At 28.9% G+C, this 23,103-nt stretch overlaps 1 protein-coding gene across 1 annotated transcript in view; it reads right to left on the bottom strand.

Annotated features, from left to right (window-relative positions):
- Positions 1-23,103, bottom strand: part of LOC142325689 (uncharacterized) — an 80,956-nt gene that overhangs the window by 22,385 nt on the left and 35,468 nt on the right. The window contains exons 3-4 of the mRNA XM_075367721.1: positions 8,071-8,610; positions 5,085-5,403 (exon numbers count right to left, since the gene is read on the bottom strand). Coding sequence (XP_075223836.1) covers positions 5,085-5,403; positions 8,071-8,610 — 859 coding nt within the window. The remainder of the gene's footprint in view (positions 1-5,084; positions 5,404-8,070; positions 8,611-23,103) is intronic.

Here is a 23,103-nt window from a genome sequence, read left to right as displayed (position 1 = left end):
TTTCAAAAATGGATTGTCAGATTATTGTTTGTTCCTCATTATTCGTACATGTTGGCCGATATTTATTGAATAAAACCTTTAAAAATAGTATTTAAAACTGCCCTACCTTTACTAAAAATTGTCATTTATTTAATAAAAAAATTAACTTATATAAACCGTGAAACAGAACTGTTTTCATCTAACAAACACAGTATTTCAGCTTACGAGAAACAGCCTCAATAATATTTTTGTTGCCATTTTTATTAAATTATGGATCCTTTTAAAAATCTTATACAAACATGTTTAAAATTAAATAGAGTTTTTTTTTCTTTTTTTTATAGTACTAATATTAACCTCCCGATTTTTAAATAATAGTAATTAAATAAGAAAAAAGCTGTCAACACAGTTGTAGGACTTTCCCGTCACGCGGCTTTTTCCTGATGCACGGCTTACACACACAACTTAATTAAAAATATTTTTCATTTTATTTAAATATATTATTTTTTATTTATTTAATTCAATGATTCTAACTAAAGCGCGCGTGTGTACTGTATTTCATCACGCTGGTGTAGCAGTACTAGCGGCCATTTTAAATACTTTTTACATTTTAAATATTATACATTTATTTAATTTTACCACTTACGTGTGACGTCACAACGTAGCGGACGATTACATCTGTACGTTAGTGCTACACTATCGCTCTTGTGGTGTGATCGGGTACTATTGACACAGTATTCCCACTTAGCCACTAGCTTATTTAGGACATTTTTTGAGGTGGGGGTGCTATTTTGCAAACTTTTTTTAATATATTATTTTTTAATTGTTAACAAATATGGCTAAGAAAAATAATCAGGCGAAATGTCGAGATGATGTCCTTACTGTACAGGTGACCTTGCTGTACAGCCTCACCTTTTAAGTTGAAAAATTCATGGCATCAATTCCCCATAAATAGAAGTAATCTGACAAAGTTTGTTCAATGTCGGTCTAGTAGTTCTGGAGATATAAGGAATGCGACACCTAATACATACACGTATACAAACATCCTGAAAATTTCTATCCGGTTTTATGGATTCCTTAGGTGTGAAAACGTCAAGATTCGGTGCAAACCGTATATTCCCAAATTGGATCGGTTACAATAGTTTCCCTTCTAAAGCTATAGCACTGCTATTGCGCTGGACGGGAAAGTAAAAATATTTATGAATTTTTCCCATATTCGTTAAACGTGTACAAATAATATGTTATAATTTTTACTTTTTTTTTAATATCTCATTAATTATCCTCAAAAGCTCGAAGCCTGTGCATTGAGAACAGTATAAATATTGCATTGCTTTCGAAAAATGCTTCTTTGACTGGAATTTGAGATGGAACTTTCCGAATGAAGCTCTGAGGTACCTATCAAACTACAATGGAGGTGGAAAATGTATTTCATACATTCGATTTAATATTATTTCACAGATTTATTTTGTTTATTAAAACGGATTTTGACCAATTCTAATTTTTTTTATTATTATCTCTTTTGTATTTCTTAAAAATTATTTAATTAAAGTTTCATGTTGATTCGTCTATCAAATGCTTGTCACTTCTTTTGTTATTCTTGGAGTATAATAACTACCATGACAAGATCTATCTAATGTATAATTATGCAACGTTCTAAGTAAGTATTTATTTATTTTATTATGTATTTCTTATACAAAACTTATATAGCAGGGTAAAATGATAATGTTTTGTAAAATGATTTGTTTCTTTGACGTGAAACGTGTTTAGAATCACATCGAAACAAACGGCTACCAGAAAAGAAATTTGTTGCGTAACGAAAAGGTCTATATCGTCCTGCCTTAAAAACCCCTTATTAGTCTCAGAGACATATATGCGATGCCATTCTATAAGTTACATGGTCAGCTTGCCGATTTGAGTTTGCGTCATAGGTGAGCTAGTTTAGGGGGTGGGGGCACAACGCAGATCGGTCAAAACGGGCGCTCATTTCTATTCAGTGTAGCTCACGACTTAGACGTGATAGCGCAGAGATTTGTGTATTTGTGTTTAGAGTTGTTAAGATAGATCGATTTAAGTATATTGGACAATATTTATGTGTAAAAAATTAAAGTAAACATGTAAAAAAGTATAAAAATTCAGTATGTCAGCCTCAGCCCGCGCAAAAGTCAGCCGAAAATATAAATTACGCATACCGTTGGTAAGGAGAGGTTATCGACCACGCATAGGTATTTCAATATCCGGTGCCGAGCGAGCGAAACTGTTCGGGAGCGTCGCAAAGCTGGCACGGGGGCTCAGTGAACGATGCCGACGGTGCGAGCACCTCTACCGCTGCTTATTATGCCTTATGTCTCTTACTTCTCATATTACAACCAATTTTGAACAAAATTGTCGTCGAATATTAGTCGAAGTAAATATCATGAACCATTTAGTGTCTGTTTCATATTAAAATTAAATCTAGTACGTAGTCAATGTCTCGTTTTTATTTCGGTCCAATACACTAAAAGTGGCTCGCTGACATACAGGCCGACCAATTTATCTGTAGAGTTGGGGAAATGAAAAAAATTTTCCATTGGAGACTTTTAGTTTTATTCAAAAAAAAAAAAAAAATACGATAGTGGCTCTCCCATTTAAGATAAGTTGGATAAGATTTAAGATAAGTTGGTCGATCTGTAGTAGCTCGGAGGAACTTCATCCAAGGTCTGTAACGTTTCACGTTAAACCAACGGCCGTGCGCCCCGATACAGCCCCACCCGATTTTTTTTTGTTCATATTGCGTCACATTTTTTGTTAACAGGAAAAATGTTAAATTTTAAAGATGCATTTTATAAAGCCTTCATTTCTTTTTGTGTTAAAAGGAACAACAGCTGACCTAAACATCTTTTATGTTGAAATATGAATCAGTCTGTTTCTATTCCTTGTATTAGGTAGTAGATCTTAATACAATTGTTTTTCTACAGAAGAAAGATTTTTAAGGAAACTGGAGGGAAAGTACTACATAAAATAGCCAATTTTTTCTCACTATTATGTTTTGGCACTTTTTTTCTTAATTTACAGTGCTTTCATTTAAAATAAATACCATTCAAGTACTTCAATTACTCAATTACAGATCATGATGATTTTAAGGAAGATGCTTATTTCACTCTCCAGCGATCATGACGGACCCATTTTAATAAAGTCTTACTGGTTCAATGTCACCGGGAAATTTGTTTTATTAACTTTACCTTGCAAGAAAAATAAGTGTTTGTTCTATCGACCTAATTCAACTCGTCTGACTATCCAACGATCACCGAAGTCCTGAAACCGTACATTTTTTTTTTTAAACTAGGACTAAACGATCTATTTAAGGCTGCGTTTACTGATTTATGGTTATAAACTTATTATTTACTAGCAGACCCGGCAATGATTCGCTATTTCTAGATTTGAGTATTTTATCTATATATATATATATATATAGATAAAATGAACATTACGGTACTTCACAAAATTTAACGTTTTCCTTTTCCCCATTTTCATTTTTACCATATTCCCTTTCTCCGTTTCATCTTTCCTTTCCCCCTTACCCTTTTCTTCCTCCATTTCTCTTTCCCTTATTTACCTCTCCTCATTCCTCTTTCCCCCTTTTCTTTTTTCGTTTTCCTTTCCCCTTTCCTTTTCCTTTTCTCGTTTTTCCCTTTTTTTACATGTTCCCTTTTACCTTTTCGATTTTTCCCTTTTTCCCGCGCGTTAAATCGGTCCAGTATATTTTTAGTCTATAGCGGACACACATATCGGAAACAATGAAATGGAATCGTAAATATTTGGTATAGCATATGTTGCTTTTACGTCCAACAAATAACGCTGTTTTTCAAAAAAAGCATTTTTTACCTGTCACAGGTGTGACATATTAGGTATATAAAAAGTATGTATATAAAAATACGCGCGAATTCGAATGCAACGTGTGGCAAACGTGCAACGTTGTGTCAAAGTTTCAAAGCAATCGGTGAAGAACTTTCGGAGATATAAGATTTTGAACAAACGAATATTTACATTTATTTATATTTATGTAGATTCTCAAAAAAGGAAATTGGATTAGGATATTGTTAATTTTTTTAGTTACATTTATGGAAATCTGATCATTATTTTTAGTATAGTTGTGCGTTTTTATTTTTAAACTAGCAATTAAATCCTTTGAAGGAAAAATCCAACGGACTCTAGAAAACTGTTTTTAGAAATGTCTTTCATTAAAATTTAAAATTCATAATGAGGAAGCGTTTGCAGGATTATACTCCTATTAGAAGAAGGGATGTAGATCGCCTTTCGCATATTTGTACTGGTTTTTTTTTTGTAGTTTCAATTTTGGTTTTTTACGGGTTTAAATAATTTAAATATTTGGAGAAAATCCTATAATGACAATGCAAAATCAGTATTTCGTCTGTTCTTTATCGGAGTTTTCCTTTTTCTCTAAGCGTAAGATTTCTATAATCTGATGAATTATCTACGGATGCTAAAAATAAATACCGAGTATTCTTTTTAACTAGTTAAGAACAACTTCTTCAACAATTTGAGATCGTAATTCGTAAAATCTGAGTTTATTATAGTAAAAGAGAAAGCTCTGGAAAAAACGGCTGCCATCACAAACATAAGTTGTATTTTAGGCAGAGGTGCACTGATGCAGGTATAAGTAATAATTTTTTTTAAGATAATTTTTACAATCGCTGAAATAACATGGCTTTTGAAATAATAGTTTTAAATTGTTAAATTATTTTGTTTATAATTATAAATTAAGAAATTTATTTTTGGTTCATTTTTTTTTTTAAATTTAAACCTAACATTTTCTCTTATTTTTTTTCTAATTTTTCTGAGATTAAGCAAGTAGAACTTGGAAAGAGGTTTTATATTTGCGTCTGAAAAACAGTATAATTTAGTACTAAATTCTGTAGCGTATAAAATTTACGATGTCTGTCCGAGATTGAATCCAGAACCTTTTGATTGATGGAAATACTACCACTCAGCTACTGAACCACCAATATATATTAATTTTTTTTTAAATTAATTTTCTTGCAATTAAATTGAATCAATTTGCTAATAATATTTAATGTGCTAATTAACTAAAAAAAAAAAAAATTACGTACTTGTCTCCTACTCCAGATCTTTTTGGGCAGCACACTCCAGGTACAAAAAGACTTTTAAAGCATATCGATGATCGTAGATTACCTAAATTAAGTAACAATTGCGGGCAGTTACTGAGATCATCACAGAAGCCGGGTCCACCTGATGGTGTCGTACAAGGACGTGGACTTCCGGATTGGTCGGTTACAGGAGCTTTACCAGATCCTGTCACCAATGGTGGCAGACCTCGTACGAGTGGAGCAATACTATCCGTTACGTTACGTCCTAACACATTCTTGCTTATCGTATAGATGGCTCCAGGCAAATCCTCTTCAGAAGTTGCTGCCTGTTATTAACATACCACATAAATACATAATATATATATTCATTACCGATCATTACAATTGGAGTGTAACCTCATACAATATTACTTTATTATTATCTTTTTAAAATAATAATCTTATTCCCTGTTTAATATTAGGTGATTAGACCATAAAGCTTCTTGAAAATTATTATTTTACTGCATTTTAAAGCAGTACTTAATTTTTGTAAATCATGTAAAATTACTATTAACCTACCTTTCTAAATCTATAAAAGCATCTATAATTGAATGTAAAAAAGTAACACAGATTGTAGAAAAGATGTATAAGTTTTTTTTAAAAAAAAGGAAGAAGATTGTCGTACGTAATAAATCCATTTACCCGTACAAATAAAAATGTTTTTATTCTAGTCACTATTACTTAAATTTATTCTTAGGTATATTACTTCAAATTCCTTTCGAAATTGTTTTTTTAAATAGGTAAAAATTCATAAGTTAATAATATTTACCATTTTAATCTATTAACATTCCAATTTTTACTATCATAGTGGATTTCACTCATTAAATTTTTTTTTTCATAATTTTTTTCTATTACAGGAGTTATATAATTTGGTACATTGTCATTAACCTACTTTTTTTATTAGTCTACTAAGTAAAATAAAATAAATTCTAATTGGCTTTACAATTCTTTTTTCTGTCAGCAATAAGAACAATTCAACATAATTCTTCAAATTTCTTCTACATCTCTTTATACAGCTTATAACCAATTTTAGATAATTTTATAAATTTCAAACCAAATAATTAATGATTTATTATGAATTTGAATATTCATTGTAACTTATTTATAAAAAATATCCTATTTTTCTATTCGTTGATTAAGTAATTAAATAAACCGTTATTTTATTAATAGTTTTTTTTTTGGTTTTATCAATGTTAAAAAAATTCAAAGTTTTTGGTTCTACAATTTTTTCTTCATTGTTGCCGATTTAAAATTTGACAATTTTTTAATTGACTATGTTTTCGTATTGTAATAGTCTTCGTTTGACTTGTTGTATAATCCTATATTGTACATTATTTCAATATAATTTATTTTTCTTATATGGTTTTGCTTTAAAAAATGCTAATATCACCTTGAAAGGTAAACATTTGACCTCTCTTTCGAAGGTAATGTTTAAATAATAATAATTCAATAAGTATTATTATAGTACAGTTAATAATTTTTTTAATAATAGTACACTTGTATTATGTACGAAAATTTTACCAAGCTCAGCATTTTAGTCAAGCATACTCAGTTATTAAAATAACCGAAATTAACCTAAACATATTTTCTATCTTAAAATAAATTTTCCATTAGATGGAAAAATTAAAAAGGATAATGATAGCCGTGGTATGAACAAAAAGCAAAACCTGAGAATGGCATAGCAGTAATCAAGAAAAAACAATTAATCAGACTTACAGTGGTAAGTGAGGAATGAAGTACTTTCTTGTTATTATCTCACCGAGCTGATTATATTGTTTTGCATTAACATACCGAGCCCAACGAAATCCATGTAACATTCAGTCTTTCAAGTGACGATCTTTGATCACTATAGGAAAACTATAGGCTGTATATGTATTTCCTGAATTTAATATTTACTTGTATTTTTTTTACATTTTTAATGTATTATAAAAAATCCATTTTTATAATATATATTAATTGAAATACCACCTTTGGAAGATAATTTTCAAAAGTAATTATCAAAGTGAAATCTAGCATCGATCTAGTATTTTAAATACCGTATTATAAAAATTGAGATTTCTGTTAAAGACATCGTTGAGTTCAATTAAGACATCTTAAAAGGTTCAAAAAATATATTTATAATTACATTATAAAATAAAATCATTTTATTTATTTCCTTAGCCTTGAAGTATATATACTACCGGACGGACACGACAAACAATAAACATTATAAATTTTAGGTTCTTTAAATGTGTCACATACACCTTTTCCATAAAAAATAATAGGGCGTGGGTTTATTTGTTTGTTGTATTTGCTCACATTTTTATTTTATTTGCTATTGGCGCAGAACGGACCAATGATGGCCGCCGGACAGCTGGGCGCAGCGCACGAACGGTTCAGTTCGTTCGAACGATTTGTACTTCTCGATAGATTCATTCGTTCGAAAGATTTATACTTCTTGATATGAACGATTTTTCTAAATATATATTTGTTTTTTTTTTTTTTTTTGTTCTGAAGTGAGCAGTAATCGTATTAACTTATATATAAAATCTTGAAATTAATCAGTAATCAGCTTTATATCAAACCAAGTGGAAAAAGCTGGCATTTTTTAACAATAATCTTTTTTTTTGCGTTAGAAATCGAAAAATTTCTTTGGAATAAAATCAACTATTCTTTGGAATAAAATTCTTAAATGATAAATAAATTACCAAGTGTTTTATTTAAATGGGCGATCTGTTTTGTATTTCTTCTGTTTTTTATTTTATTAGTCTTACTGGTCTTAATAAAAAGGAAACTTGTATAAGATCCATACGTATTAAAATTAAGGTAAAATGTATATATTTTGACTAAATCTTCATTAATTCTTTAAAAATTTTAATTTGCTATTGTAAATTACTAATATATAAAAATTAACTGTAATAAATAAAAGTAATAACAATAAAAGTTTTATATTACAAAAAATAACAGTTACTGACAGAGGTATGCTGCATATCTAATCGATCACCAGGAACGACGTTGCCTCTTGTATAATTAACCAGATATCTGCCGACAGTATTGATGGCACCTAACGTTTCTGATATTGTAGCTATTGTATCGCGTGATAATAATCGTGCAGATTCATCTTCGTCAACGTGTTCTACGAATTCTGGAGATATTTTGGAATATCTAGTCCTTGAGCTCATATCTGGACGCCAAATTTGCATATTACTTCTTGAATACGCTGCACTTGGATATCTTAAATTATTTTCTGACGATAAGTATGAAGATCTTGTATGTAATCCGGATAATCGAGGCTGATATGAATCTTCTTCAAAGGTTAACCGACGATTTAAGTTTAAATTATTATATTCTGGTTCGTGGATTACATTTTTTCTATTGTTAAAATTTTCTGTTTCTATATTATAATTGGACCATGACGGTTCTGAGTACCTTCTTGTCGTAGAATTTTTATTATTATAATCCAAATCATAATTTCCGACCGATCCGTAATTAGTCCAGTCTCTGAAAAAAACTGAAAAAAAAATTATATTAATATATATTAGATATAATCAAAATTTATAAATATGATTTATTAAGTTGAATTTTTCATTGAATTCTTTGAGAAAAGAAAAATACTCGAATTCTGCTAACTGTTTGTCCATGAAGGTAAGCAATGATAATAATTTTAAATATATATCATTTTTATAACGATAAGCTGAAATATAATAAACACAAAATAGCTAAATTCATATAAAAAGAAAGATAAACAAAAAAATACATAATTTTAACATATATAAAACATTTTTGCACAGTACTAAGCACGAAGATAGATTTTTCGTTATTTTATTTTGTTTCCTTTTGCACCTCCCAAACACATACCGAATCATCACGATCCTCAAAGTAGATAACGCTACCTTAATACGCCGAACAATATTGCTAATAATAGATAACCCAGATAAAGAAAGGTCAACGTTCCAACTTGCAGCATCATAAAGAATCACGATTCTTACTTGCCCCGTTCAAATGTTTTCGACATTAGATTTAGCGAAACTCAAAAATGACTCAACTAATCTTCATTGCCGGCCTCCTTGACGCGAGTGGTAGCATCTCGGTCTTTCATCTGGAGGTCCCGGGTTCAAAACCCGGTCAGGCATGGCATTTTCACAGGCTACAAAAATTGTCATTCATTCTATTCTCTGAAGTAATACCTAACGGTAGTCCCGGAGGTTAAAAAATAATCTTCATTAAATTTTCACATGCAGAACTTTAGCTACACTTCTACAGCATAAATAAAATTTCAGTGAAATTGATAGGGTAGTTTTGAAGAATATCTAGCCACAAAATTTTATACATAGGCCTATAAAAATATAAGGAAACCACAATTTAAGCGAATGGTATTTTCGTACTCCTCATACCTCAAAACTTAAAGAAACTTCATTTTCATCCCCCCTCTATTAATATCATTAGACCGAAAGTAATACCGTATTTTTCTTCGAAAAATCGGTAAAAAAATGTAATATATAAAAACATAAATATTACACAAATATAGTAAATATTTATATACATAAATATTAACAAATTCTGATACAGTATAGATTGCAGAACAACAAACTGAGCAGAAGAGAACGATGCTCTCAGAATAAAATCACGAAACAAACACAACGCTCCTAAAATATATAAACCATATAAAGTGTCCCGATTAATCGATGTTTTATATTAGTCAAATAAGGCGCAGTTTTAAACAAAAATACAATGAATACTTAAAACCCTTTACAATCAATATTTGACAACCCTACCGTAAACATATATTAAAAATCCACCCGCATTAATAGCCTTGATATTCCACACTTAAAAAAGGGAGATATAATCTTAAACATTAACAACTCGTAGCGTATTTGAATATCATAAAAAATATGTTATATTTTTTTACAAATCAACGATTATTAAGTGAGTAGGCACAATTCACATCTAACACATTTTTTGACCATATTCTAAACATGGATCTATCAGATAACAAAAAAATAAATAAAAATAAACCGCCAGTAGTAACATCAGCTAATACCAGGAATAAAACAGCAAGCAAATAGTTCCAGAAAATAGTTTGTAAAGACGACTAAAAAGGTATGGAAGTAAGTTATTAAATAAACAAAAAATATTATATAATTTTTATACAACAATTTTATTGAAGATGTCATTGTTGTGTAATGTTCTGCAATAGGTTTTTTTTGGAAGAATATTTTAAGGTTTTATATATTTATATTATAGAATATTTTATAGAACCTATATTTCAAACTCACGTAATAATAATAATAATAACGAAAGAAATATCTTACACGAAAAAAAGATTAGAACATGGTTCGTAAAAAAAAATAAATAAATAAATAAAAAAATATAGAAAATTTTACTTTCAGTTAAAATTTATAAGTTTTGTCTTCTTAATTCATTTAGCAGAAACATATAAAGACCACATTGTGAAACGGATATCCTTGAGTTAACAAAATATTATATCCCGCTGTTTTTTATATCAAGAAAGTAATTAGAACTGAATTCATGGAAAGTATTTTTAGAAAATTGTTATTGTTATTATTAACATAATTGAAATTTTATAGCAGTAAAATAAAGGATGTGTAATTATATTTTTTATATTAGTTTACTTAAAACTATTATTTGTTTTAATTAAAAAAAAAGAAAAAAATTATCTTCTGACTAACTAATTTTCTCATTTATTTTATTACAGATTAAAAATTTATGGCCTAGAAGAATGGAATACTGCAATTCTTCAGCGCAAAAGAAATTCTAATTATTGTGTAATTATTGAGAATCATTGTTGATGAGAATCCTAAACAAAATAATGACCCTAGAAGTTCCTTAATGGATCTAACGGTCAGTATTTACAATATTTTTTAATATAATTATTAATTTATTTTAATAACCAAGCCCATTAAAACATAAATATTTTAGAAGTTATGTTTGTTATCGAACTGTGAATTGTTGTAAGTACTTTTTAGTTTATGCCTGTTGAAATTTTAATTATGGCAGGTAAAAATTAGTTATGGTTGATTTAATTGTATATCAACAAGTTTGTTTATTTAATATTTACAACACAATTATAATAATTACAACAAAAAAAATAATTCAAAAATACATGTTTAATTTTAATTAGCTATTGTCCGCGGTTTCGATTGAACGAATTTTGGATTTAGACACATTATTGAGATTTAAAAATTTTTATTCAAACTTTTGGTTCACCCCCCTTGATCTTCAAATTGGATTTGTGAAAAATAGTGTAACATGTGAATTGTTGTTTTCAAAGAAAATTCTAAATATCAATTTCCACTGGTGTAAACACCTTTGGCTTCCATAAAAATATATATTTTTATGGAAAATTTTCACCCCTCCAAATGTTTTTTTTTTTTTTTTTTTTTTTATGGTGAAGTACGTATAATTTTAATCTCAAAGAAATGTTTGAATATTAATTTTCACGATTGTAAATCTTTCGGTTCCTGAGATATAGAATCATCTTTAAAAATTTTCCCCCTTATTTTTAATACCTTGTAGTCGGATTATTCCAAAATCGTTCCTTAGTGGGTGCCTACGTTATAAAGACAATATACCCTCTAAAATTCACTTACCTAATATTAGGAATTTTTATGCTGTGCGGTGATGAGTTAATCATCAGGGTATCTCACGAAGAAATGAAGTAATATTCAGTATGATGTGTTTTTGAGTTTACGTTTAGCGAAAGATTTCGCCCAGATTTCAGTTCTTCTAACAAAAAGAACCCCTAGTGTAATTTTTCGGAGCCAAATTAAGAAGTAAAGTTGGTCATTTTTTATGTAATTTGAGCTGGGAAGTATGATAAATTAGGTCTCACAACTTTAACTTCAGCGGTTTTTAAGATATCCGACGTAAAACACAAAATTCGGTGTTGAAAAACAACTTTTTTTAGGATTGTAGTACAGTGGGTTTGTTGAATTACTAATAAATGTAAAAGATTTAGAGACGAAAATTGTAGAGAATGTAATTCTGAGAAAAGTAATGTAAATACAGCCAATAAAAAATAAACAGAAACTTTTAAAAATCGGTTTTTTTATTGAAGCAAAACAAACTAAAAATATTTTATTTGTATTTACATTAACTTAAAAAAAAATTTTCTTCGAGATCGAATTTTGTGTTTTACATCAGAGATCATAAAAACTACTAAAGTTACAACTCCTATTTCACATCTGAAATTAAATAATAAACAACCAACTTTACTCCTTAATTTGGGTCTGAAAAATTACAGTCGGTCTTCTTTTTGTTAGAAGAGCTGAAATCTGGGGAAATCTTTCGCTAACCGTAATCAAAAACAAAGCGTTTCCAAACCTATGTTTTTTTTTCATTATTTTCACCTGTGGAACATGTCCTGAAAGTTTCTCCGTTTCTTCGTGTAACACTCTGTATAAATTGCCCGGTAAAATGTGAAATATAAAAGATTAGATACTATACCTAGGTATTCTATAAAACTTGTAAAGCTAACCTGATACGATATGTAAAATTATTTTTTCAGTTTGAACTTGTCACGATCCCTCCACTGTGGTGTATGTTTTTATTTTCTTCTTTCTTTGTAAAGATGTGTTCCAAGAAGGGTTTTTCTATCCGTGGCATTCTTATGAAAGAACTTTTCATGATTGTTGTCAAAAATTCGTGTTAATGCAGTCAAGAGCTGTGTACTTTTATCCAGTGCTAGTTAGAAAAAGTTGGTGGAAAATCTAAAATTGTTGAAGAGGTATGATGTTATTTATTACCCAGATTTCATGTATTTTCCTAAAAGATCTTAATGTATTCGTAAAATTTTGTTAAAAAAATAGAAACAATCATAAAAATTATTTTCTAAATATTTTGAAAAAATTTTAATTAATTTTTTTGTAAGCGCTTAGTTTAACACTTAACTTTTGATTTGTCGCCAACTTAAAAGATTTGTAATTAAAAAATTTTCTTTAAACGTTTATTTAAGTCGGTTTTTTAAGAAAATACTGATAGTAGTTTTTTAAATTTGTAGTTCTGTTTTATTTAGTGTAAAGTATGAGTAGGTCAATAAAAAAGGCTGACTAAATTTAAAAAAAATATATATATAACTACTAGCAAGCGTATGCTACAGGATGTATCGAACATGAAATAATTTTTATGTTTACCTTACGTTTAACATGAAATTGGCTATCTGAATAATCTTGGGCTATATATGATTGTGATATTTAATAATGACAAACAAGAAATAAATATACATTTATTACCATATAATTTTTGTTAAAATAACTCTTACATCTAAGTTACCTGAAAGAGGTTAAATACGAATCTAATTGGGAGAAAATTGCTCTGACTGAGAAAAACAATTACTGAAGGATATATGCGATTTTTGTGAACCTTGTAATCCTTTAAAATGTACACATAAATTCTCCCATTAAAATCGTCTAGAGGCATTTTAAAACTGCTCCAAGGTAGCATCTTATTTTTGTGTTTAAATTTAATTATTTAAAAGCCACTAATAAGTTAATAACATATATTACACTAATCTTACATTTCATGCTTACTATATTACTTTATTATTTAACCATGTTGATAATTGTAATTATCAACGCAATTCAAATAGGCAGTTCTGCATGCTTGTAATTGCAATTCATAATTCATTATCTTAGCCGCTTGTAAATATACAGTCGATACTCATAAACATACAAGTTTTTATTGCGTCATATTAATGCAATCAGTAGTCAATAATTCTTATTATAAGACATAACATTTTTAATACATTTTTTTCATCTCTACCGATTTGATACAAGGATGTTCCAAAATTGCATATATTACGGGCTGCAGGACATCCCCTACCATACCTTATTAGAATGTCCTCGGTGAGATCCGGCCAAGTTAAATTGTAATCTCGAATGGGTGACACCTGAAATCGCTGTCTCGTACATGTTGAAGGGTTTAAGGAATAGGCTTAACACGGAGAAGCTGACTGTAGGCATCCTAAAGAGGAAGAAAAAGGATTATAGTGAATGGGGGCAGACTGAAGCCCGGGTGGAAGATGTGGGAGGAAGAACAGCTCCCTGCTGAGCTCCCGTTCGTCCGTGCTTGCACGAGTGGGCAACAGTGAGGAGGCACGGGGACTCCCAACCCTCCGGGTCAAAAAAAAAAAAATTGGAGATAAGACCGAGTATCGGCGGATGGGGGGTTCCCGGGAACAGCATAGCTGGACCCGGTTACCCCTGCCTAAGTTATTAGAGGCAGGCAAATTAAAATAAGACGATCCAGAACCGGTGGGCCAACCTGCCATGCTGGACCTATTGCCGGCAGACGGGGAGGCCCGTTAGAGTCGCAACGACACGCCCCTGGATGATTCATGCTTGATTGCAGATCCGGTCCAGGGGTATAGAAGTCTAAAAAATAAAAAATCCATTTTCTCAAATCTTCTACAGTAGACACCTTCCTTTCTTTCTTTCTGTTTAGCCTCCGGAACCATCATAATGTATTACTTCAGAGGATGATATGTACGAATGTAAATGTAGTGTAGTCTTGAACGGTCTCAGGTCGACCATTCCTGAAATGTGTGGTTAATTGAAACCCAACCTCCAAAGAACACTGGTATTCACGATCTACTATTCAAATCCGTATACATCTACAGGAAGGAAGTTTTAAATCTCTTCACCCCATTTAGGATACAATTTAGGCTATTTAGGATACATTTAGGCTATATAGGTTCCAATATCCTATATGGATACCAATATCCATATTTTCCTGATTTTCCTGATGAATAGTTTAGCAAACAAATATGAGCTAACAGTTCTACCTTGGAGTTGTTCTAAAATGTTCCTAAAACAATTTTAATGAATGGGAATACAAGGATATATTGTTAAGGGATTACAAGGGATTGAAGAAAACAACATGTACATTTCAATATTTCATTGTTTTCAGAATGGGAGCAATTTTTCTCCCATTAAAATCTTATCAAACCTCCGGAAAGAACTAAATATCACAGAAACACTAAAAATAAAAAAAATAAAAACAAGTAGTAGCTGTAGAAAATAAAATAAAAATCATCGAAACCGGCATATTTAGGAGTAACGTTTAAACACACATTAAATAAAAAAAGTAAAACCCGAATTGAGATCTTATTTTTTAGAAATCTGTAAAAAAAGAAATCTTTATATTCGTTGCTAAGAACACTTTTTATTTATTTATTATATTTTTGTTATTATGTTTGATTTATTTTCCTGAATTTTTTTATTTCGTTATTGGAAAGTACATTTTCAGTCGTTATTTTATCTGCTCTTTGGTAAAGAAGTAAATTATGTAATTAATTTTTGTGTTTTTTTTTTTGTTTTTTTAACCGTTATTGACATAACTCTACTGATAAATAAGATAAAAAATAACACAAACAAAAATCGTATGACTTTCTTAATATATTAAATAATGAAGAAAAATTTATTTGTTAGCAACTAGTCGAGAAAATACTATAATTCTTTTAATATATAAAAATGTATTTTTCATGCCAAAATACATAAATCGCTGTTTCAAATCAATTACAATCATAATTAGCTAATGCATTATATCTTTGTACAAATTACCAGTAATGAGACAAAATTCATCAAATAGCTCTATCCTTGTGGCAATGAAACAGCTGTACAGAGATATCTATTATTAATACGAGTACGAGTAGTTGTTACCTTAGTCCGCCATACTGTGTAACAGTATCCATGCACGTATCTTTCAGAATAGTCAAACTATTCATCCTTAGCCTGCATACAGCCTATGAAAAAATTACTTCCTGCCGGTCTCTCTCTCTCTCCCCTCTCTCTCTCTAAATATATATATATATATATCTTTTAGTTTAATGTTTTAAAATTCCTTTAAACGTTTGTCGTTTTTTCCAGAACCAATTTAGTCTATAAAATTGAGTTAATCAAAACTTAAAAATACTACACAATTTAATACTTCAGTGTTTCTACGTAGTACATATTTTTTAATATAGATTTTTTTTATCGAATTTTTGAAGAAAAGTATGGTATTAATTTTGGACGCACGGTGGGATTGGTGGATGAAGTTGAATTTTCTTTACGTTTTGAGATATGAGGAGTACGAAAATACCATTCACTTAAAATACAGTTTCCTTATAAATATAAGGAATCTTCAAAACTACTCGGTCAATTTCATTAAAATTTAGAATAAGCTGCAGTAGTTTTGCTGAAATTGTGTTTGTGAAAGTTTAATGAAGGTTGGTTGTGCTTAATTTTAGGTTAGCAACAGACAAAATAACTTCAATCTTAGGTATTTACTTCTGTAGCATGGTAGGACTGGGGGATGAGTATCACGCCCTATTTTCAGTTTTGAGGTCCGAGGATTACGAAAATACCATCCATATATAAAATGTTTTTCGAGTTTTCAAAAATAGCATAGATATATAAAATTTAGTGGTTCTAAAATCTCCAAAACTACTAGATCAATTTCATTAGAAATTTAGGTATGCTGTACTAGTATATCGGAAATTTTGCATTTGATAATATTTTAACTCGTTTTTCAGTTACGCTCAATTTAAGGTCGACAAAAGACAGCATAACCTCAAATTGAGGTTATGCTGCCTTAGGTTAATGTGAGATTATGGCCTAGTAATAGTATTTTTCATACGCGGTTATGCAGCAAATCACAGTGGTGAATGAGTTTAAACTTTGTGCTTGTATATACGGTCTATTCGTTATTTTTAATTATTTCATCAAGTTACAGTCATAAAAACTTAGTTTTCTTATAAACAGAAAATATATTTTAAAGTTAAATAAAAAAAAAAATTATACCTCTTTTAGTTCCCTTATTTAATTTATGTTTTCTTATATTTACTGTATAAAAAAGTATCCAAAAAAATATTTCATGAAGTAAAATAACGAAAACTCGTCTTTATGCGCAGATCTGGGAAAAAATATTTTTTATTCAATTTAATGTATTAATGCAGTTTGATTTAATATTAGAATACTTTTTTACCGATTCAAAGGGATGAGATAGGTAGACTGAATTTCAAATTCTACTGGTTTAAGCATCCACACATGCATGTTCCTCCGATTCATATTTTCAGCATTTGCCGCGTGATTAAAAATAAATTAAAAAAACTTTATAAATAATAAAAAAATTACACATTTCTTTTTCTTTGACTATTATACAATGACAGCATTTGTTTGAAAGAATTTCTAAGCAAAATTAAAACCAGTATGTTTTAACACACAGAAATTCTGGTTTTAAATTTGGGAATTACTTCTTTATTAAATCTCTAATTTGAAACACTGTATTTTTTATTCAGTCCGCTACTTACATTGTAATACACTAACAAATCAATTAAAATTATTCAGCGATTGACAACAATATTCAGAAGTATGTACATCAAATTATCATTTATTAATTAAATAAATAAAGAAAATATATATTACACTTATAATTTATACATTTTGAATAACATAGTTCTAAAGTATAAGTCCCTTGTTATAATAAACATAATGAAAATTAAGTAGCCTTTATCTTGATATGTGATGTACTTTTCTATATTTGTTTGTTAATATTAAAAAAAGTACAATTATAAAACTTCTGATTTAGTGCGAAAAAATTATTTTCTGTATAAAAGTGATTCTGTTTGTATCGGTACAAGATTATCTAAACTGTTCAGTATGGTAACAATAGATTAAACGATACATATAGTAGACCGGCGTTTTCTATTCGGTAATCGATATGTAATGTGGTCGAAAATTTAGTTAGTTTGATATTTGTGACATTTTAACGTCAAAAGACACGAAGAGATGCCATGTAAGTCGTGAATTAATAAGCTTCTCTGCCTTGAAAACATTAAAAACTGGTTTAGTTTGTGAAATCTAACGGCCATTTGTGGTCTAAAGAATCCAGTGATCAGGAATGATTTTCTATTTTATTTCACTGTTTCATGTACTTTTATTATTTTCATAATGTTTATTTATTAAAAAAAAATATTAACAGTTAAATTCAGACTTACTGCAGTTTTAATATTTGCCTTTTTTTATAAATACAACTACGAAATTGTTGAATTAATGTAACATGTAATGAATATTTTTTTTGTTTTTTCATTATAACTTCTCAACTACATTTTTTTATGCCAAAAAGTTAAACATAATTGTTAAACATAGTCGTTCATTCACTAAATTTATCCATACCTTGTTTTTCTTGCCGTGTAACAAACTAAAAAAAAAATTAAAACGATTTGTAGTAGTCAGACGTTTTGGATTGTTAAATATTTTCCTGGTGTCACGTAGAGAAATGAAATCAAACTTTGTCATAAGTTTAACAAATCTAGTCCACTGTTGTTTCAAACTATTTCGTCCAATTGATGATTTGTAATTATAGGATATAATCATTAATTATCAAATTAATTTTTTTCAAGCAATTAATATACTTGATCATTGGCCTTCAGACAAAACTTTCTATTAAGAAATATAAACTATATTTAGTTATTCACAAATTACATGGAATTGCTAGATATTGTTGGCAAATGGGCTATCCCAGTCAGTTTGATTTATCGGTATTGATGGTTATCAAAGTAAAAAGCTACTACCTTTACCACATTTTTTCAATCTCATCACTATCTATTACTGGTAGGCGTAATAATACTTTAATTATTATAAAAAAATGTTGACGTATTTTGCATATTTTGTCCATAAATTTTAAGTTTATATACTATTTTTCAGCACTAAGCTTACTATTTGCGACAAATGATTGAAAGAAAATGAGTAAGATATGTTGCGTCCATTTAGTCTAGATACTACAACCAACCGGGTTGATCTAGTGATGAACTCGTCATCGCAAATCAGTTGATTTCGAAGTCGAGATTTCTAAGTTCAAATCCTAGTAAAGGCAGTTACTTTTATACGGATTTGAATACTAGATCGTGGATACCGGTGTTCTTTGGTGGTTGGGTTTAAATTAACCACATATCAGTAACGGTTAACCTGAGACTGTAAAAGATTACACTTGATTTACAATAATACATATATCCTCATTCAACCTCTGAAGTAATACCTTACGGTGGTTCCGGAGGCTAAACAGAAAAAAAGAGAGTGAAGACACTATGGTTTAGCAAGGTTCTTCATCTTTTCCGTCGTCCAAATCTGAATAATGAACACTTATTTGTCTATAAATGAAAAATATTGCGTGAAAAATGGAATTTTAAGTATTAGTCAAGTTTAATGATTTCAAAAAGTTTAAAAAGTTTGATACGACCTTCATATATCACGCTGACACGAAGAATATTTTTTTTACTTATCAAATATTAATGAATTTATTTAGAAAAAATAAATATATATATATTAATTTTTCGTACTTTTAAAGCGTATTTGCATTATAATCTGTAAGTCGTGTTTTTTCCCTTTATATTACATTATGGTATCTATGTTTGGCAACACTTACATTACGCATATCGAATCCAATGTAATGGTTGGTAATGGCATATTAATGGTATCTAACGTAATAGTAATAATAACGACAAAAATGACAACAATAACTGAATAATAAATATAAACTTGAATAACTAGTAATAACATTATACAGAGCAAACTATACGGTATAAATTTTATTTGACAATTCTGTGTATACCTACATAGTCACTGTCTTTTCTTATTGTAATTTGAGTATATTACATCTACCAACAGAGGCACTATTAAGAGTATAATAATAATAATATTATAACACACACATATACCTTTTATAATTTGTGTACTGTAATGCTAGTCACGTCATGTTATAAAATCTTTGAAGTTATTTTATTACTGTTATATCAAAGATAAAACTTTCACTATTAATACAATATTACTTTCATTGTTTATTTACTTGTTAAGTTTTTGTGCATAGGCTACTTTATTATTAAAAAAAAATTAACTAAATTATATTTTATAATTTATTACTCATTTGACTAATCTAATGTAATTTTCTACTTTTTTTTCATTACTAATGTTTAAATCTGAAAATAATAATTAAATACTGGGCAGTTCTTTTTTCAATATTTTGTTTTTAATTTTTTGTTTCCCAGTTCACCTGAAGGTCTCTAAATTTTTAGTTTGTTTTTAACATTGTTTTGTTACGCCATGTTTCATAAATTTCTATTCTTTTCATTTCAAATTTTATTAGTTTTCTTTATGTTTCACTAACATAAAGTACAATACTCAAATAACGACAAATAGTTTTAAAAATATAATTTTAATCCTTTAATCTTTCTGTTTTATACTTCAATGGAATTTTATTTTCTGTGTAAATACATTCCTTCATGGCATTAGCTAGCTAATCATAAAATATTTTAAAAGAAATTAAATTATTTAAATTAGATTTTTCGTTACGAAAAATAAATGGAGTAAATAAAATATTGTTGATTGTTTTAACCAGTATCTTGAAAGAAAGTAGGTTTTATTTGTTCGACTCATTTTCGATTATTTAGCTATTTCTAACAAAACCTTTTTTTCTGTAACATATGGATGCAAATATATATATATATATATATGCACTTTTAAATTACTAAGTTTTGGTTTGGTTAAAAAATTTACAATGAACATGATATCAGTGGTGCTATAATTTAGTTTCTTATACTTTTCTTTATAGGAAAAATTAAATCAACATCCATTTTTCTCTTATATTTGTATTCTAATAAGTGAACGTTTGAAAAACAAAAACATTGAAATAATTCAATATATTTTCATTAAAAAATTATTAGTCAGTAATGTATTGTCGAAGTAAAAAGATTGGAATAAAAATTCGGGAACCCATAAATATTTTATGTCGATTTTGAGTTAGATTTGTATTATTTACCAAACAGAATACAATAAAGCCTTTTTATATAAGCCATCAGTATTCTCAGGTTAGTCCCATGTGTGTGTGTGTGTGTAACAGTTTTATTTTCTTATTTATCACATTCATGATCATAAAATAAAATTAATGAGAAAAAACTTTTTAAGTGTTGAATTAAAAGAATTTTCCAATAGTTTTTTCATTATTGTTTTCATCATTTCTTATTTGGATATCAGAAGTAAATAATTCCACTGCATTAATTTAAGTTTTTCATCAGAATCTGTTTTCTATTTTGAATTTATACGAGATTTTAGTTTTGTTTTTGTAAGAAAATATTTTTTTCAAAGACGAGAAAGCCAAAAAAGTATCGTCCGAATATTATTTTGAAAAATTGTACTGTAAATGATGATTATTAAAAAAATATAATTTTGATCGAAATGTTTTTTTTTTTTTAAATAATATAAAAAATACTTAAAAAATTAATAAATAAAGAAAAAAAAATAACTAAATAATAGAAAAATTATTTCCCTGCGGGCACAACGAAATATCGTCATTAGCGCATTTAAATAGTATATAAATAAATATTAAAAATTTAATTAAAAACTAAAGTCCAGTAATATAAAAACACAGAATAAATGGAAAACTCCTATGATGTGTGCTAAAAGTGAAATAAAACCGCAATAAAATATTACATTTATAATCTAAATTAAAACAATAAAATTCCCACCTGTTATACGCTAAATGGCATAAACAGCGGAAACATACTATAGTAAAAATCAAATGTTTGAATATAAACGAACGGCCCCAAGAAATCATAAAACATTTGATAACACCGTCTCATTGTTTTCTAAGATATTTTGGAAATTAGCAATTAATTTAAACTTCCGACACAATGCCGTATAACAGATACAACCCGCAAGAATGTATACAATGGCAGTTGCAGCGAACACAAACGGGTGCATCGGTCATCAGATCTTCATCAGTCATCAGATATTCATGAGTGAAGTTAGTGTGCCCTATTCGCAAACGGTAAATAACAACCTTCTCTGAACGGTTATTCCTGCATGAGGAACTCCACGATGATATAGTGTCCTTAAAAAGGCGAAATTTATTGTTTATGGTAGCATTTCATTCACTTTGCCACTTCAGAAAACAGACAAGCTCATCAGAAACAACACGTTTAGTGAAAGGAAGATGGAAATAAGCCTCTTTTGGCACACTATCAGCGCACTCATTGCCCGAAATTCTAATATGGTTGGGAATTGAGCAGAAGCTCATATTTGTTATGTTGAGTCATTTGAGAAATAACACACTGAACCTCACAGACAACAAGATACATCAGGAATACATCACTAATCTCCTGTAGGCACTCATGGAATCTGAACTGATAAGTACGTGTTGATTTATTGGGATAATTATATTTAAGGCCTTATTAACAGCATAAAGCTCCGCAGCGAAAATACTGATGCTGGGAAGGCCAAACATGTATGTTCTATTGCCAACCGTAAAAAAATGAGTATATAAGTTGCATTACTAAAAAAAAAAAAAACAAATAAGATAAACAAACTAAAAAGACAATTATATTCAGAAAGAAAATTTTAAAAATTCTGTCTATAATAAATAAACAAAAAGTGTAAAAGATAAATAAATTCTGCTGGGAATGGAGTACAATATCGATGTTATTGAACACTAATCCAGCGTACTGGGAGTCGAACTATATATCAACGAATATTGAAGTATAATTGTTAAAACCATTACTAATTTAAAATTTTCCACGCATCATAGTGATTATATGTTATTACTGAACCCAGTTACAGTTCAATGGAGTTTTTATAATGCCAGAATAGAAGTCATGGTTCTAAGGTTTCCTAATCAGTGACCTTAGTTTAACCCCAATGAGTAAAATACAGTGCTAAAATTTACATACAATAAACAGTAACATATGATTCATATTTATTACAGGTATTATAAGAGCTGACATTGGGATGCTAATTACGAATGTGGCTGATAGATTATTAAATTTAATAAGCTATATAATAACATTACTAATAAGCAAAACATCGATCGATGTATTATAATTATCTTACTAAAAATAAACATATCGATTGAGATTTAACTAAAAAAGTTAATAGTTAAACTTACGTGATTTATTTTTAAGGTTATCTTATACGGGTTAAACCCAGTTATTGAATAACAGTCATTTGTGACCTAG

The sequence above is a fragment of the Lycorma delicatula genome, chromosome 5 (genome assembly GCF_047948215.1).
Source record: "Lycorma delicatula isolate Av1 chromosome 5, ASM4794821v1, whole genome shotgun sequence".
Classification (NCBI taxonomy): domain Eukaryota; kingdom Metazoa; phylum Arthropoda; class Insecta; order Hemiptera; family Fulgoridae; genus Lycorma; species Lycorma delicatula.
This window is presented reverse-complemented; position numbering and strand designations above follow the sequence as displayed.